The sequence below is a fragment of the Jaculus jaculus genome, chromosome 6 (genome assembly GCF_020740685.1).
Source record: "Jaculus jaculus isolate mJacJac1 chromosome 6, mJacJac1.mat.Y.cur, whole genome shotgun sequence".
NCBI classification, from domain to species: domain Eukaryota; kingdom Metazoa; phylum Chordata; class Mammalia; order Rodentia; family Dipodidae; genus Jaculus; species Jaculus jaculus.
The window spans coordinates 8,458,439-8,480,000 of record NC_059107.1 but is presented as its reverse complement, the minus strand read 5'-3'; the positions used below and the strand labels follow the sequence as shown (position 1 = coordinate 8,480,000).

Here is a 21,562-nt window from a genome sequence, read left to right as displayed (position 1 = left end):
GAAAGAGGGCCTCCAGCCACTGCAAACGAACTCCAGATGCATGCTCCCCATTGTGCATCTGGCTAACGTGGGTCCTAGGGAATTGAACCTGGGTCATTTGGCTTTGTAGGCAAATGCCTTAACCACTAAGCCATCCATCCCTCCAGCCCCATCTCTCTCCTTTCTAAGGGTATCTCTGACAACTTGTCACCTATGTTTAGCCTTAGTTGTTTTTTTTTTTTTTTTTTTTTTTTTTTAACTTAGCCGAGATAGGTTCATAAACCATCATGAATAGCAAGGAGAAGAGGAAGAAAGGTTTGGACAAGCTATGTCAATACTCAGCAATGGCATTCATGGGAGGCAGATGGCTGTCCACTCAGCCCTGTTCCCAGGGCTGCCTGCCCTAACCTCCTGTGATGAATGTGCACACCCCCCTTTTTACCCTGACATTGACTGCAGAGATTGATAATTTTATTGGACATGTCACTTGTTTATTCTTGAAAGACAGAAAGTTTGGGCATTTGGTGAATCCAGTATGGTAAGAAGCATGTTGAGCCCTCCCTGGGAAATGCTTTGATTCACAGGAACTCACTTTACAACAACCATTACCTTTTATTTGTGTTTGTCAGTTGCTGGGCAGTAGCTAGACTGTGGCATATGGTTCCCCAAAGGCAAAGGAGAGAGACTCCATATGCTGGTTTATTGCCTGAAAAGGAGTTGATATTTATGATTTCACTTGCTGCAAGTGGGGAGTCTGAATGTGTCAATTTTCTAGTCTGGAAAACAATTTCCATTAGTAGATCTCAGAAAGGTACTCTTCAGTCTTTTGATACCTTTACAGGCTAACTCCCTCCGCAGTCCCTCTATTAAAAAATTAAAGAAAAAGAAAAGAAAGTAAAAGAAGAGGTGACTGGGATTTTTGAACAACCACACAAAGGCATTATTTGACAAACCTGGGAGAAAACTCCAAGACACAGTGGATAGGTTTACAGTACAGAATCTTGCCTTCACCTTCCTCCTCTACTTCTCCATTTTAAAGGAATGTAGACAGAAAGACTCAAATAGGAAAGAGAAGGGCTGGGATGGAGTAGAGAGCTGTTGAAAGTGAGAATAGCGGTTGGGATGCAAAATTTTTCTTTTTCCTTTTTTTTGGAGATAGTCTCACTGTGCAGCCCGGGTTGGTCTCAAACTTGAGATCCTTCGGCCTAACCTCCTAAGTCCTGGGATTACATAGGGCACCATAATGCCACCCTAAAGTTTCTAACTTTCACTTTTGCTGTGAACTCAAAGCTTTTCTCAAGGTTCTGCTCAGGCCAAGTCCAGTGTGAGGAGCATGGGAGGTGCTCAGAGAGGTGACACAGTGCCACGGGAGCAGCTCTAGCTTGGGCGCGGTGGAGAGATCTAGGCATCATGTAGGTGGGCTCATGACTTCACCGTCAGGTCAAGCCAGGAGCAGCCATAAGATTGAAGTTCCTGGGAGATTCTATGCACTGGACACTGTGACCCCTTTAGCTGTGATGTTGCCCTAGCTAATTGGTCTGTTGGCCAAATGTTTTCAAATGGACTGTTAGTTTCCTGGAGCAGAGGATGTATTTCCTCTATTTTAGACCATTCCCTATAACACTTAGTATAATATGCTTGGATATGTGTATGTGGTCATTGGGAAATACTTATTTTTGCCAATGAATGAATGGACAAAGTTAAATGCAATACCTCCAATCTATCCATAAACCAGCTGTTTGGTGAACTTAGCTATCTAGAACATTCAGAAGAGGGGACCAGCCAATCAGGAGCCCACCAAATGCACGGGGATCCTGGGGTCATGATGGCCAGCACAGGTTTCGTTGGGTGTTTTACTACGGACCAGGCAATGGACTCGGCATGTTACCTGCTTCATTTCACATCATATCCCTACTAGGCTGTCACTTACTTAACTTGCCTGGGTTTCTGAGTCAGTTCTGTGTGACCCAGTGCACACACATGACCACTGTACCTCACAGGCTTGAAGACAGGATGTAGGATGCACACTCCACTGCTCACTGAGTCCTCTTCCACCAGCACTTTGTAAAACCTCTGTTTGCACACAGTTGTGACATCTATGTGTCCCTGTTATCCAAGCACAGTGTCACAACAGTGAAACTCTCATTACAAACCATATAATAAGATGCTCATTTGCAATAGAGAGCAAAGAAGGAAAGGATCAAGCAATCTATCTTCCTTCCTTCCTTCCTTCCTTCCTTCCTTCCTTCCTTCCTTCCTTCCTTTATTACCTTGCTTCCTTCTAGTATGCTATTGAAATTATATTCTATAATATTACACCTGAAGAGATACTAAAAGTATTCAAGGATAAATGGTTATCTTCATGCTCTAAACACTTAGTCCTGTCACCTCTGGAGTAGTGTGTTTAGTGGTGGACAAGAGCCTGAAGTGCTGCAGACAGATTGACCAAATAACGTCATCAGACTCTGAGCCATCCTTTGTGAAACAATGTTGAAACAGGTTATGATATATGTTATGCAACTTTCAAATATCTGAAAGACTGATTTGAAGAACTTGGAACATCTAGTGTCACAAGAAAGAGATCTATGACCAACTGGTCAACCTTTTGGTTTGATAGAGCCAAGGAAAAATGGAGCTGGCTGTCTTCAGAAGGAAGAAGCCCCTTGAGATGGGAGGCATTTGGCAAGAACTCAGATTGTTACTTTTCAGGACTTCCATAGAGGACTTCTATATTGTGTGGGAGACTATACTGCTTGGCCATGAACTCTCTGTAATCATCACACATATCAAAGAATGGCTACTATGTCTGGCACCATATGGGATCTGTGTCAATACTCATGGATAAGACAGGCATGAGCTCTGCCCTAGGGACACTTGGAAGATGATTATACCTTCACCTGCTTTGCCTCACTGTGGGATTCGAAGAGAGAGACAGCAAGTAGAAACGCTAGGTGCAGTGAAGGAATCAGGGTGAGGTGGTAGGGATGTCAGAAGTGGCTAGGCAAGGCGAATTTGAGGAGATGAAATTTAAATTGAGACTAGAGAAAGTCATATTGGAAAAGGAGAGGAGGGCTGCGTGATAAGAGACTACATTCCAGATAGAAGAAGGCCTAAATAGGAGGTGAGGTTGGAGAAGCTGGCCTGGACTTTGTGAACCATGGCTTACAGTTTAATTTTGACATCAGAGAGTCTGAGCAATGGAATGAAAAGATCCCATTTCATATGAAGAAGTTTGCTTGTTGCAGGAAAGAGAAGAGACTGAGGGAAGAAATAGAGGACAGTTATAATGCTGCTTGGGGAAGACCCAATTAGTTCAAAACACATAGGAGGCAGAGAAGACAAAATTGACCAATGGGTTGGGAATGTGCATGGGGGTTAAGGAAAGAAAAGGTTCAAGTTGATTTCTTTCTTGACAACATGGCACATTATGGAGCATGTGTGGAGATGAGAGAGGCAGGTTGGGAGGAGCTCAGGAGGTCATCTTTGGATGGGTTATACTCAATTGCATGTAACATACCTTCCTTATTTCAGGAAGTTAGGAATCTGTAGGTAAGAGAGGATGCTCAGGTGTTGGGAAGGGATGACAAACTCATGAGTAAGTAATTTGAGCAAACTCATAGATCTGCAAGAATCATCAAGAATTTTATAAAGGACTTTGATACTGCTTGTTCCAATGATTGTTCCTATGATTAAACAACCCCCCAGTGGAGATTTTGTTTTGCCATGTTCTGTGCCTGACACTAAGTTAAACAAGCAGAAAGCAGAAAGTGACCAAGCATGCCCCTAACTGGACAGAGGTAGTGTTGTCTGAGAACTCCCAGCTCAGAAAACATCTGGGCCATGATAATCCTGGGCCATCAGAGAGTGCAGCCAGGCCTTTAACCATGGACATGGTGACTTGCATGGCATACATTCCCCAAAAGGACCAGTAAGCAGAGCAGATACCAGAGCCCTTGTATCAGCCATAGAAACAGATGGGCCCAGGGGACCATCTGAATCATTCAACTGTGCTCAGAAGTCTTGGGGAGAGAATACATAAGGCTCTATGAAGATGGACTCTAGGATGTCCTGTGCATATTAAGTTTCACTATGCTCAACCTAATATTCTGAAGAAAGTCCCTTATTAGAGTATTATATTATTTGATTTTTATAGAAATAATTCAAATGTACAAAAGTTGGGGAAACTATTTCAAATGGTTTTTTAGCTGAATTTCAAAAAAATACTAAGGACAGAATGTTGGGATTTCATTTTTCATTCTTCCATTCTTATTTTCACAACCTCGAATTCCAACATTTGATCAGGGTTGGGTGTGATCACACTTGAAGCCACACTCAGCTCGTAGTGGCACATTTTATCTCTGTTCCTCAAGGGGAACTTCCTTACGACCCAAGCCAGCTTCCACAGCTCCTTTTGCTTACGTTAGTGAAGGATGACTGTGGTGGTTTGAATTAGGTGTCCACCCATAAACTAACATGTTCTGAATGCTTGGTCCTCAGCTTGTGGCAGTTCTGGAGGTGGAGGCTTGCTGGAGGAGGGGTGCTGTTGGGAGTGGACTTAGGGGTGTTATATCCAGCCCCCTTTGCCGGACACTGGCACACTCTCCTGCTGCTGTTTTCCACCTGTTGTAGCAGATGTCCAGCTCCTGTTCATTTCATGCTTTCCTCCTCCATCATGATGCATCCCCTTGAGATTGTGAGCCAAACCTAACATCTCTTCTCCCATTACCTGATTTTTGTTATGTGCTTTATCCATGCACTGAGAAGATAATTACACAAAAAACTGGTACCAGGAGTGGGGTCATTACTACTAAAAATCTGACTGTGGCTTTTGGCCTTTTGGAATTTATTTGCAGGAGGAATGTGGAAGGATTTTAGACCTTGACTGTGAGACACCTTTCAGTGCTATAAGTAGAGAATGGGAGACTATTATAGTCATAGTTTACAAGACCTAAATGCAGAAAAAAAAAAACCCTAAAGGTTTGGCTTATAAGGTGGAGAAAGAGCTTTGTATTGATTGGGCTAGAAGCATTTATTTATTTATTTATTTTGTGAGAGTATTTCTGTCTTCTGCCTGTATTATAGGAACTTGAGCAGGGTTGAGTTTAGAAGAAATATATTGGTGTGGGCAGAAGAAATTAAAATTTTGGGGTACAGACAACAGCTTGGTTCAGCTGCAATTGTTTGAGAGATTGCTACCATTGCGATTGGGCCAGCTGTTCAGCATTGGGACAACAAGAAGAATGCTGACCCTTGAAAGCAGGGGGACCAAATGAAGTCCAGCCTCTGCTGATGCCATGCTTTCCCCTGCCATCATGAAGACTTCCCATGATACTGTGAACCAAAGTAAAACCTTCCTCCCGTCAGCTGCTTTATCTCAGCAACAAGAAAGCAACTACAGTAATGATCAAACCCTTTCTGCTGAGGGTCTTGAGACACACCTTAGTGGCATTTTGTCCTTCTGCCAAGACCAATCCAGGGTTCTTTGCTGGGAGTGGGTATTAGAGTCTCAGAAGCATGATAGCGTGGCTGAGGGTGAACAGAACTGGGCATTGTCAGGCCTAGGTCATTGGTAGCACTATCTTAGATCACTTTTCTTTTGGGCAGTGGTCTCAAAGTTCCCTTCTGTCTTTAGCCTAATTCACACCATCAGCTATGGGGATCAACAAAGATGAAACAGCTGAGAGGCCATGAACTAGATAGAAAGAAGAAAGTAGGTTGCCTAAAAGTTTCTGACAGTCCTGCGGCTCGACTACATAGCAAGTTTGAGGCCACCCTGGGCTACAGGAGACCCAAGACACAAATTAGTTCCTCTCTTTTCCTGTTCTGTTCACATTAGTTTTTATCTGGAATAACCTATCTTGTTCATAGATGCTCTTCCCATTGGCAAGGAGCTCCTTCAAGATAGCTGTCCTTTCTAGGGCTCCTCCTGAAGGAGGGATAAGATAGGCAAACCCATTTTATATCAGTTTCCTACTGTACATTTCTTTCTTTTTGCTATATTCTTTTTTTCCTTTCTCTTTGTGTTTTTCTTTTTTGACAGAGATTCATGTGCCAAGATGGCCTTGTAATCTCTATACAGAAGAGGGTTTTCTTGAATTTCTGACCTCCTATTTTCACCTGACACGCCCAGGTAATTCAGGCATGCACCATCCATGGTTCGGTGAGCTGCTGGGGAGGGAATCCAGTGCTTCCTCCGAGCTATTGAGTGCTCTACCTTCTGAGCCATGACCCCAGCCCCTTCCTCTGTTCTCATGCCATTTCCTTCCTCTTTGCTAATAGTGCATCTTGTTTACTGGGTTGTATCTTCTCCTCTCTCTAAAACCGTGACTACCGTTCAGAAACTCATATGGTTTCAAACAGATGGCGATCTCACATTACTTTGGAAAAGTGAAGGAGCTGGTGCCCTTCCTGCATGATGATGTGATGCTGAGACAAAAGGAGGCCATTCCCTGCCCTCAAGGTGCATGCTCTCATTCATGGGGCCTTTCACTTCCTGTCATCTCCTCAGCAGACAAGGTAACAAAACACTTACTGGCTGCTGGAGTCATGTAAGCTAGTCCACTATGGAAATGACTCTGGACGTGTTTCAAGTGACTAACAAGAGAACTACCCTGTGACTCAGCTCTACCACTCCTGAGTACCTGGATGAATTCAAGTCCACGGCTCACAGAGACACTCACACATCAACTTTTAGTGCAGCACTAGTCCCAGTAGCTACGTTCTGGAAATAACCTGGGTTTTCAATGGTAGAGGGATGGCAGATAAAGAACATGTGGTTTATATATACAACGTAATTTTTTTAATCATAAAGAAGAATGAAGTTGTGTAGCTTGCAGGAAAATAGATGAACCTGGAGGTGATAATGTTAAGCAAATTACGCCAGTTTTACAAAGGCAAATATCATATGTTTTATCTGATTTGTGGGTCCTAGTATTTTTTAGAGATACATTTAAATAATGTCATATATATGCAGGTGGCATAAAAGTAAAAGCAAAGAGGACTCATGGGAGGGGGAGGTAGAAGAGGGGACATGGTGAGGCAAAAGAATTATACACTTTCATGAAAATGGCTATATATGTGCATAACGCTCACCAATGATTCATTTTATTCCTAAGACCAAATTGGAAGCTTGGAGCTCTCAAGCTAATGCTGGACCACCACTGGGGCCACCTGCTATGTGCTGGACACTGCACTGAGCTTAACCACTTAAATATGGAAACACATGCTACGTATGGTTACCTCCACCTTTGGGAACACCAAGGCTTGGGGAAGCAAAGTGCTCTGTCTAAGAGACTTCTTTTTTTTTTTTTTTTTGGAGGTAGAGTCTCACTGAACCATAGGCTGACCTGGAATTCACCGTGTAGTCTCAGGGTGCCTTGAACTCACAGCGATCCTCCTCCCTCTGTCTCCTGAGTGCTGGGATTAAAGGTGTGTGCCGCCATGCCCAGTCCAAGAGACTTTTGCTGTAACCTGGCAGACATAGCATCCATGCTTGGTCCTGATGGCAGGGACCTCAACACCAATGCTACTTGCTCCTTTACTAAGATCGCAGAGTTGGAAATGTGGAACAGGGTCTGGCTGATCTACACTGAAGAACATCTTCTTCTTAAACCCACAGCTGCAAGTGGCAGAGCCAAGCTGAGCACCGACTCCTTCTCTTTCCCAGTCTCCCTTTGTGTTACACCAGCTGTCTGAGAACAAAACCCAAGGACCCAGCAAGTCTGACATCAAGTTGCTGATGAGATAGATCATTGAAAAAAAGATGCTGTCTTTGACAAAGAAAGAGCCACGTAAGTTGTTTATCAGCAGGAGGAAGCAGAGCCTTGGAGGACAAGCCACGTAGTGTGCACGCTGCTGTTCTTGCCCGGGCACAGGCCGTTCATTTCCGGTGGTGTTCGTCTTCCCACATTTGTCCTTCGGACCCTTGTCACTGCACACTTGCCACTTGACTTTGCTCTGTCTGTCTTCTGATTCTTATGTGTGTGCATGCACGCATGAGTACATGAGCGTGGGCGTGCATGCGTGTATGAGAGCATGTGCATGTGTGTGGAGACCTCAGGTGTCATCCCAGGAGTGCTGTCCATCTCTTCCGAGACAAGGTCTCCCATTGGCCTAGAGCACATGAATCAGCTAGAATGGCGAGGCAGGGAGCCCTGGGAAGGGGGTCTTCTTGTCTTCACCTCCCCAACACTGGGACCTTGAGTGGGCACTGCTGTGCTTGGGTTATGTACGGGCTCGAGGATTGAACTCAGTCCCCACGCTCACGTCTCTCTATCTCTTTCCTGTTTATGAGGTTCTCAGCCCTCATACAGGCTCTGCAATCCTCTGTCTGTCTCTTTTTCTCTTTCCCATTCATGAGGACATCAGCTCTCAGCCAATCTTTCTTCCTCTCCCTCTCTCTCTATTTCTCTCTTTTACTCATTCATGAGGATCTTAGCCCCCCCCCTCAGCAAGGCTCTGTATTTCTCTCTCTTTCTCATTCACAAGGACCTCGGCTCTCAGCCATGCCCCCATCTCTGTCTCTTGTTCACGGGGACCTCATCCCTTAGCCAGGCCTGGTGAAAACAGAGCTCTAACAAGAGATGACAGCTGTGTCTTTACAACTCTGTAGGGGTCCTGTGAGGTCAGCCAGCAGAGTGGGGCTGCAGCCTACCTGGGACCTCAGAAGTGGGGCTGGGGCCAAGGCAGCTGCACACCTCCTGTCCCCAGTCTTTCCCCTGGATGCTTTAAGGATGATGACTTAGGAAGGGCAAAGGAAGTGACAGGAAATGGGCAGGTGCCCCCATTCGCACAGAGGTGGGGTCTGGAACAAACCAAGGGGCCCACAGTCATCACACCTAGGCCCTGTTCAGCAAATCACTGTGACAATCTAGGAAACTTATCATCTCCCCAGGTCTCAGATTTAATCTACCAAAGAGGTACAGGAATCTCTCAAGGTAAAGGGTGATTAATGTTTGAACTCACATTGGGCATTGCATGCATTGGCTGTTGCATAGCAGGTGTGAAATGGATTTAAGTTCCTCCTTCCCTACCTCCACACTTCCGGTATCAACTGTCTGAGAGAGGCAAGTGGGGAAATCTCAATATGCATTGGATGTATCCGTGTCCATTTGGAAGCAAGGGTGGGACGCTGGATGATGGGAGATGCTGACTGGTGGGAGACACCGGTCTTCATTCCTGAGAGGTCCCATGTGTCCCACAGATGCACAGACCAGTGGTGACAAGGATTCTCTAGGGACTTCAGGGGAGAAGCTGGCCGGCTACTTCCCTTCCTTGATTGCAATGCGCATCAGGAGGTGGATAGTAAACGTTCTTTATCCCTTTCTTATTCTTTAGTTTTTTTAAGATTTTATTTTTATTTATTAAGGGCAGAGAGAGGGAGACAGAGAGAGAGAGAGAATGGCATGCCAGGGCCTGTAGCCACTGCAAATGAACTCCAGATGCATGTGACACCATGTGTGTCTGGCTTATATGGGACCTGGAGAATCGAACCTAGGTCCTTAGGCTTTGCAGGCAAACACCCTAACTGCGAAGCCATCTCTCCAGCCCTTCTTTAGTTTTTAAGACAAGATCCCATGAAGCCCAGGCTAGTCTCAAGCCCACTTTGAAGTCAAGGATGACTTGAACTCTTGATCGTCCTTCTTCTTCTTCCTGAATTCTGTGTTGGCAGGTGTGCACCCTCACAGTGGGTAAGGGCGAATTCTGTAATGAGGCTCAAGTAATCTTGAGTGACACATTTTTCTGTGCCTCACTTTCCTAAACCATATTACGAGGATGAAAACAAGATGACTTGCCGTTGTTGATGTTGTTGCTGTGTAAAAAACCCAATATACAAAAACTACTTCTTGGACGTGTCTGGAGTGGTCAGAACTTCAGAAATGTTAATCATAAACTTTATCATCACCATGACAAAAATGTCAAAGCAAGCCCTCACCGTTCATCTAAGTGTGGATTGCGTTTTTGAGCATGCATGCTTTTGTGTGTGCTGGTGCATATGCACTTGTGTGTGTGCGCGCACACATGTGTATAAGTGCATGTGGAGGTCAGAGGCTAACCTCATGGGGTCATTTGCTTATTTTGAGATAGGTTACCATTGGCTTGGAGCTTGCCAGTTACTCTTAGACTGGCTTGCCAGTGAGCCCCAGGGATCGTCCTGTCTCTCCCTCCTCAGCACAGGCATTACAGGTGCACCCACTGTGCATGGTATTTTCACATGGGTTCTGGGGATCAAGCTCAAGACCTCATACTTGAGGGGCGAGGATTTACCAACTGAGCCAACTCCCCAGAGCCCCAGGCTTGGACTTCCCTGCTGCCCCTGACTCCTAGGACGCGTTCACGCTTCTCACATTGATCTGTCGCACGTGTCCTGCCCCAAGAAGCTTCTGTAAAGATGTCCTTCTCCTCTGGCCAAACTCCATCTCTACTTGAATGTGCTCATGTGCACACACACACACACACACACACACACACACACACATACACACACACATACACATCCTCCCTCTGCTTCCCTCTTTTTGTTCTTCCTCCTTTCTCTCATTCTTCCTTTCAACCCCTCATCCCCCCCCCCTTTCTTTCTCTCTTCAGCTCTTCTGAGGAAAAGGCAAACCCAGCAAAACCCAGCCACTCTGCTCACAGGGCTTTGTCTCTGGTCAGGGCTAACCTGGGTCACAGAGTTCATGAGGTTACCATGACAACAAGCATCCCTGGCTACCCATCAGGAGACAAGGACCAATTGAAAGGGACTGTCATTTCTCCAGGACATACTATGTTTATCCCCAGCAGCAGGCCCTGCACCAGTACGATACTATGGGGAGACAGGCTGTTACTTGTGACAGTGGGAGGGAGGGAGAAAAAGAAATATTAGCGTTTGATTTTTTAGCATGTTCTCTGAGGGGGAGGACCACAGATTGTTCAGAGAGACAGAGACAGACAGAGAGAGAGAGAGGGAGAGAGAGAGAGAGAGAGGTATTTCTAATATAGCCAATGTGTGCATGGGGGGAAGGAAGGAAGGAGGTAATGCAAGCCTCATGTGGATTTCTGATGAACACAGTGGGTTTTCACAAAGAAGGCCAAAACAAGTTATTTGTATCCAAAGTGAATTTCTGGTAGGTCTAATGGGAGGAGAGGGGTGGAAAATGAACAGGAATGAATGCCCTTTGCGACAGACCCTTTGTGCTCTTTTATCAAATTGCCAGGCAACTCATTATTCCAATTTCATAGATAAGAAAACAGAGGGCTGCAAAGTCATAGTGACTTACCCAGCAAGGTCAGGCTGCTCTTGAAGTCAGGAGCCTTGAACCTGAATTCAGGTTACTTGACCTTGGGGCTCAGAGTGTGTTCACCCTGCGGTCTCCCTGGCAACCTCCTTGCTACGTGTTCTCCCTCCTCTGGCTCTGCCCCCCAAGACCGCTACCTGTCTGCCTGCTCTAAACATTACTTACTATCCCTCTTTCCCAGAGAAGAGCCACTGGAGACTCATTCCAACTTCACATTCCTGGATTCAATACCGTGAACCACAGAACCAGGTTATTGGAGGAAATCTCAGAAACCAGAGGTTAGGAGGGGGCATTTTACAAACCAGCTTCCCTGGAGAATTTCAAAGACGAAGCTGGGGTTGATTCTTCAGAACAGCATACGTGACACCACACAGGACGCCGCCTGCCCACGTGTTTCCCATCAGTTTCTGGGCCAGTGCCCCTGTCTAGAGTAGAGGAGGCTCTCCACGGCCTTCGACAGGACTCAGAGCAGTGACAGGTAAGGAAAAGGTGTCTGGGGACGGCGCGCAGGGCCGCCTTAGTACAGTTACACCTGCAGTCTCCACGTGTGCATAAACCTTGGCTTCCTGTCCTGCAGTGCCCCACCCCCTCACCCTCCCTCCTTTCTACCCAGATGCCAGTGTAGACAGCCCATTCTTGGTAGAAACATTCCAGCATCTGGCCGTGTGAGGGAAGGAAATGCTGCTCCCCAGGGAAACACAAGGCTGATGGGCAACCTTAAAGAAACACCCGGCATTCGGGCGCAGTGCAGTTCCTGCAGCAGGCAGTGCGGACGATTGAACCGCGGCCTGCATCATTGCTGCTCACGTTCTAAGAAGCGGGCGCCCTGCCAGCCACCCCTTCCTCGGTGTTCTAGGGATGCCAGCGACAGCAGTGACTGTTATCGGGAAGAAGAGCCTTGCCAGCATCAGTTGGTACCTGATCCGTTCTTGGGTGACAGTCCTAAAGGCCCAGAGCCCCAACATCGCAGACTTCCTCCCGCGTGTCCCAGCTTTACGTGGAGCACATAATGAGCCCAGAGTTCCCTGCTCCTCTGTCGCACAACAACTGCGGCTCATGTTCATTGTCCCCTCCCCCGTTCCAAAGGACCTTTCTGCCTGTAACTCTCTCATTACAAACCATGCCTGTCTCACGGTGGTCCCTTCCCTTCACTGGACCACAGTGGCCTCAACAGATGTCCAACAAATATGGAGGCAGTTGTGACTTTCAGCACTGGACCGTATGTAACCCATTGCTCCTAATTACTAATGTGTTCTCTAGTTAGCAGGACTTGATGCTCCCGAGAACAAACCCATGCTTCTCCCCCTCCTCCATGTATCCATTCTGGCCCACGTCCCTGATTCTCTGTCACGGTTCTGCAAAGCCTCTCTTGGATGTTCCTGCTGCCCTGACACCAGCCCTAGAGAATCCTTCTGGCTCAATGCTGAGACTATTCGTTTGAAAGGTATCTGACCATCTGAGGGCAGCAGCGCCGCAAAAGAAGTCTCCAGAGTCCTGCTCCTGAGGTCCTCTGGATTGTGCATCACTTAAGGGCTACGACTGACATTCTGTAGCCACGCCCTCGCGGAGGAGAGTCTAGGAGGGTACTATCTGGCGGTAAGCTGTGAATGGGATGCACCCGGCTTTCCCAAGTGCCCTCACCCACTGTGGTGCAGCAGGAATCTACACTGCGCTCCTGTCCCCTTGGCCCGTACATCTGGCGTGGACAAGACATGACAGAAGGTAAAGAACAATCACAGAGGCCACAGAACACTCCATGGGACCACAGTCACAGGTAAAGACCAGACTTTGACCGAGGTCCTGGTTGGGGTAGGGCTATTGGCAAATCCGTTACAGCCCCTGCAGTTGGCTTAGGAAGATGTTTCACCAGCTGGGAATTCAACAGAGGCCAATCTGGCCTAGATTCCTTCATGGGTTCATCGAGTATGGACTGCGAGGCCTGAGTCAGGAAATTTGAACTGCTCGTCTCTGGCTGAAGTGCATATTCATCATCATGAAAGGGCCTTTACTTTAGCCCGGCAGTTACATTTAGTTGGCCACCACAGGCCAATAGATCATAATTAGCAGATTTGCCAATTGCTTTTCCCCCAGTGACTTGCATTGGACAGTCTGTCTTTATCCATAACCTAAGGGCTTCTGAAACATAACTTAGCTCCTTGCCCCTCCCCAAGCATGCAGCGACAGCCAACAAACAGCATCTGTTTCAAAGAAACACCACCTGTCCAAATGGGAAATCAAGCACTGGGCCATCTTGCCTCATCAGAGCTTTTGTTCCCAGAGTGGAAGAGACAAAGAGATAAAACTCATTCTGTCACCAACAGAATCTTTCAGTGCTCTGTGGGGACGTTGGCCTGCTTCCTGCCAAGCAGACCTGGCAAGTGCCAGGAACACTGGGGACTTAGTTACCAGCTTTATGATTTTTTTTTTTTTTTTTTTTGCAGCAGAGCTGTGCAATCTATCTTGGAGGAACATGGAGCAGGTGGCAAGGAATGCTGTCATGTCCTGAGAGGTCTGGCTTTCTACAGAGCAAGCGCTGGAGGAAGTCAGCCAGGAGGGTGGCATTGGGCTTGGAGGACATCTGCCTGGGAGGCTATGGATGCCATAACTCTAACAGCATAGCCAAGAAGCTACCAAGGATACTTGGAGGATGAAGAGGCTGAATCATGAACCTTTCTGAAGAGTAGCTGGACTCTAGAGGGGGTGAGCCTTCTTTGGAAACGTATTGTCTTAGGATTCAAAATAAGGACACAACTGACTTCCTTTGCATCATGGAGCACTGGAGAAATACAGCTCTCCTTCATTCTCTCCCTCATCCCCACCTCTCTCCTATCTTTAGCTTCCCAGGATCCAATCAGTGGATGCAAACAGCTGTGACAGACACATGTGTCTGTGGCATCTGGTCCACTGTCACCCATCCTGGTGGCATGGCACCATCTCAGGTATGTGAGGTTGGAGCACGGTGGGAATCTAGCTGCTTAGTGGTTGCTTGGAACTCCAAAAGCCTTCCTCTTTCCCTAAGTTGATAGTTTTTATTTGGCCCAGGATAAAATGCACACAGAATGTGGCCTAAGGTCAGCTCGTGTCGTCCATGGCTCTGGAGGTCAGGAAGCCCAGCACAGCTTTCGTGCTAATGCCAGCTGTGGTTCTGAGCCACTCGGCCTCGCCTTGCAGTCTGGTACCTAGTTATGAGCTGTGCCCATCTGGCCAGGAACTTTAATCTGTTGCTTCTGTCTCTTCATCTGGAGATGGCGACAAAGACACTATACAGGGATGGTGCAATAATTAGATGAGACACAGCCCATGCCAGGCGTTGGCATGTAGAAAACCCAAGTTTTAGACTTCTATCACTCAAACTCCTGATGTTCTCTGAGTTGTGACCTTGTTCCAAGCAGCCTTGTGGAGGACAGGGTGGTGGAGGAACTGGGTGACTGGGCAGGTCAGATGACCTTCCTGTACCTTGTTTTCACATGATGGCTTTGAACATGAAGTCTTCCACAAAAAGCTATAGAACCACTGGTTTGCCTACAAGGCCTGAGTCTGTCCTTTGGTCTGTAAGTCTCTGAGATAAAAATCTTTTCCTCAACAAACACTATTGTCTGAATTCCTTTAAACTTTGCCCAAAATTGTACCATGAGTCCTTAAAGTTCTTTTAGGCAAATGAGATTTCCCTTCATTAAGGCTATATTCAGTTTTGCCTATAGTTCAACAGGTATATAGTCTCCTGATACCAGGCAATGATTAAAGTCTTCAAAGTATTTTCATCACTTTTTAAATAAGGATGAGGAACTTTCACAAAACCCTTCCTGACCTCATCCCTCCTTCAATCCTAGCTTGACCTCTCCTCCTCCTTCTTGCTCATCACTGTACCGTACTCCTGGTTCGGGGTCTGTCAGCATGTTCTCTACCTGGTGTAATCTTGTTTCCTTCCTCTTGCTGTGCCCACCTCTTTGTTATGAATGTCAGACCTCAGACTGAAAAAAGAGACTGAGAAAGCTCTGTATCCACACTTGGCTGACCCAGACTATCCCACGTGACCTTTTTGTCTGGGTGTGTTCACAGATAATTTCTTTTTGTACTTATTATGCTGTTTTTTTTTTTTTTTTCTGAGGTAGAGTCTCACTCTGGCCCAGGCTGACGTGGAATTCTTAGGGTGGCCTCGAACTCACAGTGATCCTCCTACTTCTGTCTCCTGAGTGCTTGGATTAAAAGCATGTGCCAGCACGCCTGGCTGTCCTTACTATTCTGTAGTTTCACTGTACTCCATGGCTGGTTGCCACCTATTGGTTCCAGGAAGACTGGATTTTCCATTCTGAGACTTTGGAAAATAATTCTGGAAAATCCCTTCAATGTGCTACCTTTCCTCCACTCTGTCTGGAAACCACAGCAGATCAACCCTCTCCTCCTGGTGCTTTTTTTCGTGGTGGTGTTTTTGTTTTTTTATGAGTCAGGGTCTCTCTCTAGCCCCGGCTGACCTGGGCCTGACTCTGTACTTCTAGGCTGGCCTCCGCTTCACAGTGATCCTCCAACTTCAGCCTCTAGCACGTGTCTTAACCTTGTGTCCTGGGTTTCATTTCTCTGCATGAGATCCTGAAGAATTTTCCTCTGGTTTCCACCCAGTACACTAATTCTCTTTTTAACATTATCTAATTTTCTATTTTATCTAATTTCTTTCCATTGACATGAGAATACTCATTCCCCCCCCACCATAAATTCTAATGTAGGTTTCGTCCAGTGTGTCTGATCTGTAATTTTTAAGAGTGCTATGATTAATTTAATGTCTTTCGTTGTGTTGTGAATTCTCGCGTGTGTGGAGCGACGCATAACTTCCACCTCTGCTCCACCTGGGGGAGTCCTGGCTGAATTAGATGCTGTTTCTTCCCACCCTGGTTTGGCTATGTTGATTGTCCTTTTCACCCTGCAGACTTTTCTGCATTTACATGGAAAAGGCTATTTGTTGGATCTCATCCTGCGTATAGGGAGAATGTTGTTCTACCTGAAATAGATGTCAAGGGCCCCGTTTATAGACTGCCCTTCTACCCTGTCATGATTATCATCCAGCGTAAAGGAATTATGATCCAATTGCTATCTGTCACCCCTGAAACTGTGCAGCTACAGAGGCACAGCACCCTGCTCAGACCTGTGGCCGCAGCTGCTGTGCGGGAGCCCAGAGTAAAGATGGGTCTCAGTGTCACTGAGACAAGTGACTAAATGGAAGCAGGCAGGAATGGCCCTGTGTGTCCTTGCAGGGTGGGTCAGGAACCCTGCTCCATTTTTTTTCTATCCTTTTGCAGCTTTGGAAACCACCCCGGCTCTCCCTTCCATTCCCTCAAATGGATTGGATGTCTCTGCAGCTGATATCATTTCTCATAGGCGAATTCCTCTTGCGCTTCCAATCTATTCAGAGGATCCTGTCTCAACTCACAGCCATCTCAGACCTCTGAAGGGCTGGGAGAGTGATCGTCTCTTTAGAGAGACAGCTGGGAGGAGAGACGCCCTACATTCTGTAAGATAGCCAATTCTGGAATCAAATTTAGGCCGCGATGCCAAGTCTGCAGGACTTGTCCTTGGCCACTTAGAATGAGTTTCTGAACTTTTTTTTTTTTTTTTTAAATTTACATTGTGAAAGGAGAACCCATGTTGCCTCTGCTGATCAGCCTGGATTTTGCTGAAGTGTCAGGGCAGGAACATGCCAACATTAATTTGATCCTATTCGTTAAGGGCTGTTTTGATTTGAATGCCTCTCACACAACTTGATTTTTCATTTGGACAATGCGTTTGCGCTTCTTTTGAGATAAAGATTATAAACCATCACCTCTCAAAGAATCCATGTTGCTGGAGAGCCCTGTTTGATGCCTCACTGGGTGGGGGTGTCCGGTAAGGAATGGTGTGGGACAGAGCACAAGACAAGGCATAGGGTTCATGGACATTTAACACACTGGGGGGGGGGTGAGAGGGAAGGCGGGGTGGGGGAAGGGCACATGGGCAGTGACGTCACAGCAAGCTGAGATTCCCCAGGTCAATTGCCAACCTCAGGGCTGAAGGTCGCAGGTGGCTGGAATGTTCCAGGCCCACAGGTATTGACGAAGAACCCCGGATGGAGGCACTGCACCGTGTGGAAGACACCATAGCTTCGTTCCTGAGGCAGGGAGGGCAGAAGGGGCACGGAGGAAGCAGATCTCGGCTACTTACCTCAGGGCGGACCCCTTGGGTGTCGCAATGCCATAGCCTTTGGAATCCAAGTTACCTCCCACTTTCATGGTGTCGCAGGGCTTCCGCTGTTCGATGTACTCGTTCATGGTGGACTCCAGCAGGTAGGCGTACTTCCCTTTGGACTTACGCACTCGGATCATGCCCTCCTCTGTTGTCCGGACAAAAACGGACGGTTCTGCTGACCTCATGTATGTCCACATCTTTTCAAACACGGCGATTTTAGACCTCTGCCAGGGGCAGGAACAAAGGCGGAATGAGCTGCTGGCTGTTCTCGAAACCGGGGCGGGCACCCACGCTCATGAAGAGCTGAGCAGAGCTCCGCTACATGTTCACGAACCAGATCAACCCAGGAAGCAACCAATTACCAGTGATTGCAAAGTAAGAGGTCCTAATTAGTACCGGGAGTTTCTGAGGCACAAATATCTTGCAAGTACTATATGAATGGAGCACCTTGGAATCTTTCAATTACTTCTGAGCAACCATATTCCTCCTGAATAAGGAGAAAATAATAAAATGGGTCCTTGTCTGGCTCATGAAGACCTTGTCAAATCTGTCTATTGTTCAATAAGGACGTGCATGTACTGCCCCCCAAAGAGGTAGGGAGCTGCATATCAGTGGGATTTGATGTCACAATTGAAAAGAACTGTATTGTGGGTGACCAAGTTCCAATTATTTGCTACTGCAAGGCCTGCCCTTGGGGTCTAAACTGTTGTTGATAAAGATAACAGCTTCGGGAGTGAGTCAGATAGCTGCGTTAGGGTGACTGGGCCCTTGAAAAGACTGCTACTACTGATCAAAGGATGATCTGCTTCTTATCTCTTGCCTAAAGGAGATCTGTGTCTCCACAAACAACCTAGACTCCTGGGAGGAAGGTTCCCTTTCTTACGACACTGTGGTTGGTCAGGTTTAGCCCCAGAACTTGGCATCATGGCTAGCCTCTTCCTGAGACAGCCCCTAACCCAGACCAGTCAGTTGCTCTCTGGCTCAACTGAGCCAGAAAGTAGGGCCCATCGCCATAAGATTATATAGATAATATGTTTTACCAGGGGAGGACAACCTCCCACCCTTTCTGGGATGCCTGACCACTTGTGAACCACCAAGTTCTGGTGAGTTTCTCCTCATCTCGGCATTGTGGGGCTGAGACGAGGGGAAAACCCTCTGATCCCTATTTCCCACGTAGGCTCTTTACCCCTCAAATCCTCCACATGGCAGGAGCTCCTTTTACTCTCTTTTCTTTCCTCTCTAATTTTCTTTTTATGGTTTTTCCAGGCCTACCACATGGGCTTTCAGACCATGTGGGCGTATTCATTTTCCTTCCCTTGGTTCTTCCCTCAATAAATACAATAATTTAATAATTATCTTTCTCAGCCTTATTTCATCTAATTATCTGGTTGAAAATAGATACAAACCTAGGGTTTGGGGTTCAAAGACTTTCTTGAGCCCTTAGCACCCCACCTCAGCTTGGGATCAGATAGTGTTATGCTTTATTTATATGTTTGGGGGGGGGGAGAGAGAGAGAGAAGAAGAGAGAAAGAGCGAAAGAGGCGCACCAAGGCCTCCAGCTGCAAATGAACTCCAGACGCATGTGCCACCTTGTGCCTCTGGCTTATGTGAGTACTGGGGAATCAAACCTGGGTCCTTAGGCTTCACAGCCAAGCTCCTTAACTGCTAAGCCATCTCTCCAGCCCCTATTTATTTATTTTTTTTAAATTTTTTTCTTCATTTTTATTTATTTGAGAGTGACAGAGACAGAAAGAAGCAGCTAGAGAGAGAGAGAGGGAGAGAATGGGCGCGCCAGGGCTTCCAGCCACTGCAAACGAACTCCAGATGCGTGCGCCCCCTTGTGCATCTGGCTTACATGGGTCCTGGAGAATTGAGCCTTGAACCGGGGTCCTTAGGCTTCACAGGCAAGCGCTTAACCGCTAAGCCATCTCTCCAGCCCAGCCCCTATTTATTTTAAAAGCTTCTTGGAGCTGGAGAGACGGCTCAGTCAGTGAAGAGCTTGCCTCACAAGCGTGAGGACCTGAGTTCCATCCCCAGAGACCACACAAAATGCCAGGTGTGGCGGCACGTGCCTGTCATCTCAGTGCTGGGGGTGTGAAAACATGAGGGCTCAGTCAGTCACTCAGTCCCGCCTAACTGGTTCTCTCCAGACCAATGAGAGCCGCAGGAGGACAGCGTTCCTGAGGCAAGCTCAAGGTTATCCTACAGTCTCTACTCACCTGCACACACATGCGCATGCAGAGCTGCACACACCATGAACACACACACCCATAAACAAGCACAAACCATGAACTCACACACACCATGACACACATACTATGAACACACATATACCATGAACAAGCACATACCATAAACACACACACGCCATAAATAAACACAAACCATGAACTCACACACACCATGAATACACACACACACTCCATGAACACACACACTCACACACACCATGAACACACACACACACACCATGAACACACACACACGCATACCATGAACACGCACACACCATGAACACACACACACACCATGAACACATCCTCATGCACACACACACAATTTTTCAAAAGCTTCCATATCTAGTCAAACTGCTTTTCTCATCTTCTCTGAGCTCTCCTTGAACCTTCCTTTCTTTGGGACTTTGCCTGGCTTCGTTGCCCTATTTGCTAAGCTGGCTCCGCCTGGCCACATCCTTCTCACTGCACAGACCACAGTAAATCCTGTATATTTGGACCACTCAGGTTCAAGTAGCCCTTAACCTCTATTGGACACCCGTGTCTCAGACTGGGGTCGTGAAAATGCAGATGCCCCATTGATCATCTAGAATGTTTGATGCAGAAGACCCATTCCAGGGGTCCTGACCTGCTCGGCTCCTGTGGCTCTTTCTGAAAGACAGCTCTGGAAGGGCTGACATCTCTGAAGGACAGGCTTCCCGAGTTACTTACTGGATGGCTGCTCTGCCAGGATTACAAGTCATCTCTTTTTGGGAAGAGAAGGTCTCAAGTCTGTGGAAGCCACTGAGCAAGGGCGGGGAGATGCCTTCTCTGTGAGTCCTTCTCAGAGCCGGAGTGGCTTGTACTCGGCAGACCTTTCTCAGGGACAGGGGTGATCCAAGATCTCAGCTCAACTTTCTCACCTCGCACTCTCTTTCTAAAGGGAGCCCTTTTCCTAAGGGCATTTTGTGGGCATTATGATATTTTGATCTGGCTTCTGAAAACTCTTTGTAATGGATGCAGGTTAAATACATAGAAAGAACTCTCTCTCTTTCTTTTTAGAGTTAATGACTTAGTGACTCATACAACCTCTACTAAATAGATTACATGTTTATTTAATCCAACATCGCTATACAGGCAACATTTTTCTTTGTGCACAAGGATTCAGTTTATTTCCTTGATGTTGGGCAGCAGTGACTGTGAAAGCATATTGGCATGTAGTTATCATTTGAGAAAACTGATGTATAAAGTATTTTGGACCCAGAAAATTCCTAGGTCTTGAAGAAAAAATGTTGGAAAAGGGTCTTGCACCTTTATTTGCCTTCAGAGATTCCCTCTATTTAATAAACATATTATTCCAGACATTCAGTGCAATGACTTTTAATTTTTGATGGCCCATCATTAGATGTCTATTTGGTTTGTCACACAGTATGTTTTTTAGAAGTTATTTTATATATATGTAAATATATCTATATCTATATATCTATATATCTATCTATATATCTATATATCTATATATCTATATATCTATATATCTATATCTATATCTATATCTATATATATATATATATATATATATATATATATATATATATATATATATAATAACAATGTACTCTTTCACCCCCTCACCCCCAGTCCCGTTTTTCCTGGGGCCCTCCTTGGTGGTGTTATGGGATTCACTGTGGGGTCATGAAGGCCTTTGCCAGTCCCTCTGGGATAGCGGGAGGGGGTCCATGCCTCAGGGTGTCTTTCAAACACCTACAGTAGGTTTTACAATCAGAAGGGACATTGGACTGGGTGTGAGGAATCCTGCCTTCTAGACTCCATTTTACTGCTACATCATGGTCTCCTATGTGGAACACTCCTTCTCTTTGG

General features: G+C 46.5%; 1 protein-coding gene across 3 annotated transcripts in view; it reads right to left on the bottom strand.

The window, feature by feature from the left end:
• The window catches only part of Gria1 (glutamate ionotropic receptor AMPA type subunit 1), a 325,559-nt gene that overhangs the window by 18,352 nt on the left and 285,645 nt on the right, over window positions 1–21,562 (bottom strand). For all 3 annotated transcript variants that reach the window (XM_004666536.2, XM_045151919.1, XM_004666535.2), the window contains exon 13: window positions 17,448–17,695. In XM_004666536.2, coding sequence (XP_004666593.2) covers window positions 17,448–17,695 — 248 coding nt within the window. The remainder of the gene's footprint in view (window positions 1–17,447; window positions 17,696–21,562) is intronic.